The sequence below is a fragment of the Abramis brama genome (genome assembly GCF_963993115.1).
Source record: "Abramis brama genome assembly, chromosome: 13".
In the NCBI taxonomy this organism is placed as follows: domain Eukaryota; kingdom Metazoa; phylum Chordata; class Actinopteri; order Cypriniformes; family Leuciscidae; genus Abramis; species Abramis brama.
In genome coordinates this window covers 13,281,105-13,289,692 of record NC_139975.1, presented here as the reverse complement: position 1 = coordinate 13,289,692, position 8,588 = coordinate 13,281,105, and the positions used below count along the sequence as shown (strand labels likewise).

At 43.2% G+C, this 8,588-nt stretch overlaps 1 protein-coding gene across 2 annotated transcripts; it reads left to right on the top strand.

Annotated features, from left to right (window-relative positions):
• Nucleotides 1–1,713: 1,713 nt before the first annotated feature.
• Nucleotides 1,714–8,077, top strand: pcdh18b (protocadherin 18b). 2 transcript variants are annotated; one of them, XM_084132784.1, is made up of 4 exons: nucleotides 1,714–4,683; nucleotides 5,052–5,107; nucleotides 5,445–5,605; nucleotides 6,740–8,077. In XM_084132784.1, the coding sequence occupies exons 1-4, from the start codon at nucleotides 2,191–2,193 to the stop codon at nucleotides 7,480–7,482; spliced, it is 3,453 nt and encodes a 1,150-aa protein (XP_083988910.1). In that variant the 5' UTR covers nucleotides 1,714–2,190; the 3' UTR covers nucleotides 7,483–8,077. The 2 variants fall into 2 exon arrangements, with proteins under 2 accessions (XP_083988910.1, XP_083988909.1); XM_084132783.1 differs by having other exon boundaries at nucleotides 5,019–5,107.
• Nucleotides 8,078–8,588: the final 511 nt, after the last annotated feature.

Below are 8,588 nucleotides of genomic sequence, written 5' to 3'. Positions count from 1 at the left end.
CATTTTAAAAGTGAACTTCTCCTTTAAGAGTGCACAGAACTGCACAGAAAACAACAACAACAACATATAAAAAATATATATAAAAATCTGTAAGCCTACTCTTTTTCAGAGCCAGCTAGCCTATCTCATGCACTTAATTCTAGTATGTAAATAGCATATGTGATTAGCATCTCAACTTGCTTATGCGCATCTGCTTGAGCACATGCGTCTTCCCCTTATGGCGTGTGAATAAACCACCCACTTGTTTAAAACGCACCGACTCGAAATTCTTTGAGCATGAAACCTGATAAAGAAGTAATGAAATTACATTTCAAGGATGACTTTCACACGTTTCCAGAATGGATAAGAAAAAGTAACTTGCATGAGTAAAACATGTAACTTTAATTATGAGTGTGACAAACGCCTGAGGTTTAGATGTTGAGAAAGTTGTCATCTGCGCTTGGCTCTCTGGGAACAACCATTAAATGACTAATTGAATATGATGACACAGTCTTGACTACATACAGAAAACACGAACTAAAATATTACATTTGCTTACAAAAACCAGTGATTGATGGGCTGTAGTCAGGGTCACTGCTGTGTTGAGCAGTTTCGCAGAGAAAAGCTTCAGACTTCAGCTGGCCCACGACAGATGGACAGCCACAGGTCACAGGACCGAATTTCAATGCATTCTCACGGTGCATCTCCATTCAGCACACGTTCTATTTTATCAGAACGCATCTACAAACATTAGGCCTTCGATTAAACTCTTAATTAATTTGTTGTAGTGTTTAAACAGACTATTTGTACGTGCGCTGCAATTGTATGCGTGAACTACAAATGCGTTACGCGCAAAGGATCAGATACCTTATGGATAAAGTTAAAATGGGTTTATTTAATAAAAACATACAGTGAAATCCACTAATTCTAGCTGTGTGTCGCGAAAAGGTGTTTCTCGCAGGACTGGCTGATAGGCTATAGTGGTTTGGGTTTCCTGGACGTTTGAAGCAGATGGCCGTGAAACTTCCAGAAGCTCATGTTTGCTTTTTGTTTGTGGGTGAACGCGCATAATGATGCTAATGCGGCAGAATCAGAGATGGTGAATCGTAAAGTGGCATTGTGCACAGGGGCCGAGTGTGACCTCAGTGAGAAATCACATTGACTGCGGGTTAAGGGAGGTTGGGGGAATCCTTTTCACAGCGCGCGATTCGCCACGCGCGCAAACTCCTCCAGCGAGACACAAAGCGCGCTGATGTGCTCTCTGATATCATCCAGTTACCCTTCATACACAGAACTCTAGCTGTGGTTTAGACATTTTATTACAAAATTCCCTGGAAACTATGTGTAGTATAAAAACTACATGCTATTATATTAGTGCATATATATTTAATGTATAACCTTTTTTCTTACTCAAGATTATAAAATGATTGGTGCAATAAATAAGATTTTAAATATTAGAACACTGTAAAAGTTGCTGCATTTTTAAGTAAAATCAAAGTGAAGCCAAAGTGACAACATGCAGGGATCGACCACTAGTTTAATCAAAGTTAAATTACAAAGAAAAATGAACTGAAACTCTGGAAACGTAGTAATGACAGAAATTATAAGTTAAATAGATGGAAATAAATATGTTATAATAATGAAAGCATTTCTACAGTGGGAAGTAACCCAAAGTGTGCCGGGGTGACTCGGGAAACTTTGGTCTTGAATAAATGTCCTTTTATCTATTGTTATGGCACACTTCTGAAACTCTTTCCTCCTCATGGCGAGATCTGCTTGCCAGCTCCAACTCAATCACTGCTCTTTCTTTCCTTCATTCTGCCTTTTCTTTTCTTTTCTTTTCTTTTCATGGATGTGGGGCGAGGAGGGGAGGCTGGAGTTTGGAAAGGGTGGGGGCCACAGTCTGAGGTGGGCTGCAAGGGGCCAGTCAGTGTTCTCAGAGTCACAGACAGAACACTCACACACACACACAAGGAGCTGCGCCTCCCACACACCCGCGCACCAACTCACACACAGTCAGACGAAGAGGAAAGTGGATGTGTGCAGCACTAATACCGCGTCTTGAGGCGCTGAAAATACACAGAGAGGGGAAGTGCTGGTTCCTCGACTCCATTTGCATCTGAGGATTTATCATGCTTTAATTTACACCGAACAACCGACCAGCCTGTTTTCTCTGTGTGCGGAATAAGTACTTTGCGCACGGGTTCAAAAATGGGAACAACTAAATACTGCAGCGACAGGAATGTACTGTTTTGCAAGATGCTTCTGAAACTTATACTTCTGGCGGTCGTGGCGCACAGTGTTTCGGGGAAGACTTTAAAATACAAAGTTTTGGAGGAGCAGAGAGTCGGTACTGTGATTGCCAGACTGAAAGAGGATGTAGCCAGTATATTATCCAAACTCCCGAGCTCCGTGTCTCCAAGCTTCCGCGCGATGCAGAGAGGCAGCACCCCTCTGCTCTCCGTGCGCGAGGAGGACGGAGAGATCAGCATCGCCACCAAAATCGACCGCGAGAAGCTCTGCGAGAAAAACTTAAACTGCACTATCGAGTTCGACGTGATCACGCTTCCCACGGAATACCTCCAGTTGTTTCACATTCAAGTGGAAGTGTTGGACATCAACGACAACGCTCCCCAGTTCTCGCGCGCCATAATCCCCATAGAGATATCAGAGAGCGCGTCTGTGGGCACGCGCTTCCCTTTGGATAGCGCGTTGGACCCGGATGTCGGGGAAAATTCGCTACACACCTACTCGCTCACTCGGAATAACTTTTTCAAAATCGATATCAGGACGAGAACGGATGGCGCAAAGTATGCAGACCTTGTTGTGATGAGGGAACTTGACAGGGAAACACAGTCCAGCTACCAACTACAACTCACAGCGTCAGACTCTGGCGTGCCGCCGAAATCTGGCTCAACACTGCTTAAAATCAGCATATCTGATTCCAACGATAATAGCCCGGCGTTTGACGAGCAGGCTTACGTGGTCAACCTCCTAGAAAATTCATCACTGGGCACACTACTGGTGGACCTGAATGCCACAGACCCAGATGAAGGCAATAATGGCAAAATAGTGTATTCTTTCAGCAGCCACGTGCCACCCAAAATCCTAGAGACCTTTAAAATTAATCCAGATAATGGCCACATCACTCTAATTAAGAAAGTTGACTACGAAACTACTTCCTCATATGAAATAGATGTGCAGGCCCAGGATATGGGTCCCAACTCCATTCCAGGCCACTGTAAGATAATCATCAAAGTGGTTGATGTCAACGACAACAAGCCAAAAATCAACATCAACCTTATGACTCAGGGCAAAGAGGAGGTGGCCTACATCTCAGAAGCCTCCCCTGTCGATACCTTCATCGCATTAGTGCGCGTGGATGACAGCGACTCAGGTCTGAATGGTGAGGTTGTGTGCCGGCTTCATGGCCACGGGCATTTCCGCTTGCAGAAGACCTATGAGAACAACTACATGATTCTCACAAATGTGTCTCTGGACCGTGAGAAGCGCTCTGAATATAGCCTGACGGTGATCGCTGAAGACCGCGGCTCGCCAAGCCTATCCACCATCAAACACTTCACAGTGCAGGTGCAGGATGAAAACGACAACCCTCCTCGCTTCGAAAAGAGCCGGTATGAAATCTTCAAGTCTGAGAACAATTCGCCAGGGGCATACCTTACATCAGTGGTGGCCACCGACCCAGATTTGGGCTCTAACGGTCAGGTGACCTATTCAATTGTGGAGAGCCAAGTTCAAGGTAGCTCTATTTCAACCTATGTGACCATTGACCCATCCAACGGGGCTGTGTATGCGCTCCGAAGTTTTGATCGGGAAGAAGTTGGCCGTCTTTCGTTCACCGTGCAAGCGAGGGATGGCGGAGGCCTATCTTCGCTTAGCAGCAACGCCACTGTTTTCCTCACTGTACTAGATGAAAATGATAACCCACCCATCATTGTTGCTCCACTACTAATAAACCACACAGCTGAGGTGCCATTATGGAGGCATGCTGAGCCTGGTCATCTGGTGACAATCATAAAGGCCACAGATCGTGATGCAGGGGCCAACAGCGAGTTGACTTGCTCCATAGTTGGTGGTAATGATGAAGGACTTTTTGTCATTGACCCACGCAGATGTGAGTTACGAACCAACGGAAGTGTTGAGGCCTCTGGGCATGAGGGATTTGATCTCGCAATCTTAGTACAAGACAGAGGGGCATCAATTCGACTCTCAGCAAGGGCCATTCTGCACATTAGTCTGCGGGACTATCCAGAAAGCTACTCCCTGAACCCTTCAGACATAAACAACCAATCGGTTCTAGACGTGTCTATGATCATCATCATCTCCCTTGGTGCCATCTGTGGTGTACTTCTCATCGTCATGGTGATGTTTGCAACCAGGTGCTCGAGAGAGCAGAAGGACCCAAGACATTCCTATAACTGCAGAGTAGCTGAGTCCACCTACCAAAACCATCCCAAAAAACCTGCCCGGCAGATCCACAAGGGCGATATCACATTGGTCCCCACTGTGAATGGGACCCTGCCTGTGAGGGCCCATCCTCGCTCCCCGTCAGCCTCACCTGCTCCAGAGAGTCGCCAGAGCCACCACAGCCGCCAATCACTCAACAGCCTGGTCACCATCTCCTCCAATCACGTGCCAGAGAACTTCGCCCTAGAGCTTGCTCATGCCACACCCCCTGTTGAGGTAAAAAAAACGTGTTCAGTAACTATTTGTGAATTCAAAGTGAACCCTGTTTATTCCTATTTAATTCCCCCTAAACCTGTTACAATATCCAATGTTTGTTTTATTTATAGCATGTTTATATGTATATCCATAGATTGTTTCATTATGCTTAGTATCCATCCATATCATTCCCTCATTCACCCCACCAATCCCCTCCCCTCTCCACCCGATCACTACCATGGTTTGTTTGTATTTGTGTTGGTTTGCTGTCTGGTCTGCCATTATTCATTTTTATTTCCATTTTTTTTCTTTCTTTATTTGTTTCCCGCCCTGTTTCCTTTTCTTTTTGGCTATAGCAAGTCTCACAGCTTCTGTCCATACTTCATCAGGGCCAGTACCAACCCAGACCCAGTTTCCGTGGCAACAAATACACCCGGAGCTACAGGTAACCAATCACACTTCAGCCTGTTGCCACCTTTAACAGACCGTCCTACAGAGGGTTCAAAGTTCTAGTCCGTGAGAGTCTGGACACCCTGGAGTACTTTAGTAACAGAAGCTGACGATACATGACAGCCTCATCATGCTAGCAAGTCAACTGCCCTTTGAATAAAGCCTTTTTTGTTTATGCATAAACTGCTCCCTCCTTAAGAGGCCCATTTATTTTTTTCACAGCACCAATAACTTAAAAAAAATAATAATTAAAAAAAAAATATGATAGTAGATATACAGTAGCTAAGTTAAAGCTATTGTAATAGCTAATTTTGTTTGTTCTTTGTCTCTAGGTATGCTTTGAATGAGATGGATAAGTTCAGCCTGAAGGACAGTGGACGAGGGGATAGTGAGGCAGGAGACAGTGATTGTGAGATGGGGAGGGAGTCTCCTCTTCTTGGAGAAGGCTTCAGTGAGCTCTTCACTCCTGATGGACACCACAGACTGCATCCAAGTAAGCAAGAGATGAGATGCTGATGAGGACTCCTTTAGACCTCATGAGGCTGTAGATACCAGGCCCTGATTTCACAATATTTGGGCATACCTTTAAAAAAGTTACCAAAAAAATTAACAAAGAAATGTAATTGTTATCTGGACTGCATTACTCAGACTTCACACACACACACACACACACACACACACACACACACACACACATACTTGCACATCTATCTTTATTGACACAATGCAATCTCTAGCCGCTTACCCTAACCTTACCCATCCCAACTAAGTGCCTAACCTGAACCCTTACCCTAAACCTACCCTTAACCTAATTATAACCTTATCCCTAAAACCAAGTCTTGACCCTCAAACAGGCCTTTAAAGGGGTCTCAGAAAGTGAGGACCGGCCAAAATGTCCTCACTTTACTCTCTTTGTCCTCACTCCAATGGTCTAAAACTCAAACTGGTCCTCACAAAGATAGTTGTACAAGTACACACACACACACACACACACACACACACACACACACACACACACACACACACACACACACACACACACACACACACACACACATTTGTGACTATAACCTCCATTTTAAACATTTACAATGTATCTCTTCAAGATGAAAAAGCCTTTGAAACACTACAACTATATGTTGGAGAACAACATGATTTTTGATGGAAAAAAAAATGCTTGATCTATAATACAATCATGAATGTGACTATAGCATGAATTGGGTTGTGCACAGGGATGGACCATATATTTCTGTAAATCAGCATGTTTAATCATTCATTCTCTGCATGAGAGAGTGGGCTAAATGAGGGCCTGTTTTGCAAATGCACCAGATTGGGCATTTATTAACTGTAAGATCTATTATAAATGGCCTTTCAAAATTAATGGCGCTATAATCAGCCCCTAGAACATGAATGAGTAATGTCGAACATGTTCAATGAACGCTATAAGTTGGCATATTTGAAAACAAAGCTGGCTCGGATGGAACTGGAAAGACTTAAGTAATTTGGCTTCCAATTGATGTATTTGACAAGCTAAGGGTGCGTGCAGTCTTTGCATGTTGTGCCAGAAACAGCAATCATTAACTAACCACTTCCATTAATGCTTTTGTTTTCTTTCTGATCACTGTAGCGATGAAGCTGTGCACTGAAGAATGTCGTGTCCTTGGTCACTCTGACCAGTGCTGGATGCCTCCATTGCCTTCCCCAGCCTCCTCTGACTACCGTAGTAACCTCTACATCCCCGGAGAAGATCCCCAGCAGAAAGCCACCCCCGAAGCACCACAATCTGGCGAGTCAACACTGAGGAAGAAGAGTTTCTCTACATTTGGCAAGGAGAGCGAGGAGGGAGAGGGGGAGGCAGGTGATGGGGAAGACCTGTGCGGAACGACTTCTCTGCTGTCTGAAATGAACAGCGTGTTCCAGAGACTCCTCCCCTCCTCGCTGGATAATTACAACGAGACTAATGAAACTGAAAAGGCAACAGCATGTGCAGCAGGGGTGGGATCGTTGGAAAGAAGGAAGGGCCACTTACCTGGAAAGCCAAGCCCTGCCACTTATCAGCAGAACGTGGCTGTTTGGGCTGCTAATACACACTTTCAAAATCCTGGACATGGCCACGCCCCTGCTAGTCACATGACTGCCCTGGTGGCTCCACTCCCCGCCCCTCTGCCAGCTCCCATGGCAACAACAGCGTCCTCTTCAAAATGGCTCCCTGCAATGGAAGAAATTCCGGAGAATCATGAGGAAGATGAGTTAGAGTCTGTGCTCGGTCATTTGCACGGGAAGCGCTGTGACAGTCGCAGCGAAATTATGGACGCCAGCGAGCTGGTTGCAGAAATCAACAAACTCCTTCAAGATGTCAGGCAAAGCTAAAGACTAAACTCTCGCTCTCTACAATACATTTATATATATATATATATATATATGAGACTGAAGATAAGATATGAAAACAAAAACAGAAAAAAATGCAGAGACCTGCAATTGTCATTAAAGTTGCATTTCTGGATGTAATGTGTTTTGTGAATGCTAATTATCCAAATGATGTTTGTATTTTCTGGTTTTGGGCCACAGTGTACACAATGTGAGTGTATTTATCTTTGTATTTTAAAAATACAGTTTGTAGTCTTTATATTTATATTTGTGTATATACCTAAGTTAAAAATGTATATAAAGATATCAGATTTCTATTTTTATATATGCATGTTGGAAAAATAATCAAGATCAACATGCCTTGATGTAAAAATTCTTATTTATTCTTATTTCTTATTTATCTTTCTCTTTTCATTGGTATTGTTATATATGAGCATAATATAAGTACATGAATATTATTGAGTATGTGTTACTTGGTGGGGTGGGACAGGTACTGAAAGCATGTTTTAGGGGTGGGAGTGGTATTTATAATGGTGTATACTTTGTGCCAACTTCTGTTTTACATTAAACAAATGACAAAATAAAGAGAAATGAAGATATGTCAAACATACACTTCAGGTCTGATTTTTTAAGTTTCACTGTTTATATTGCTATATTTAAAGTAGTAGCCTATATTTGTTGGCATAACAATGTTTTCCAGTAAATTACAGCGTGTGTTACTCCATTTAGTTTTAATGTTACTGAAATATCCAGTAAAATGGGAGTGTGCAGTTGTGTTCCTCCTCTTCACATATCTGGGAGCAGCTTTGCAGGGAAAAGGCCATTTTTAGTCACTCTCATTTACGCTTCACTCGTTATGAGCGCCCCCTACTGACTGAAAGAGTCAGTAATATATTTCATTAATGATTGAATGGGTGCAAGCAGTAAGAATAATGCGCACAGAGATAAGTGAGGTAGAAACGAGAAAACCATACTTGTTTTTGTACTCAATTTACGATTATAAGAAACAAAAATGTAAAGTTAAAGTGAATAATATGCCACTAAAGCAAAAGAAAGTATATTTTACAGTGTGATCACTGAAGGCTAAATTAGATTCATTGTTCTAGCTA

Bases quoted from the DNA above. Each gene is read 5' to 3' on its own strand.
- pcdh18b (XM_084132783.1), top strand. From the start codon at position 2,191: ATGGGAACAACTAAATACTGCAGCGACAGGAATGTACTGTTTTGCAAG. The intron at 4,684-5,018 runs GTAAAAAAAACG...TTTTGGCTATAG, and splicing joins ATGCCACACCCCCTGTTGAG to CAAGTCTCACAGCTTCTGTC. The intron at 5,108-5,444 runs GTAACCAATCAC...CTTTGTCTCTAG, and splicing joins AAATACACCCGGAGCTACAG to GTATGCTTTGAATGAGATGG.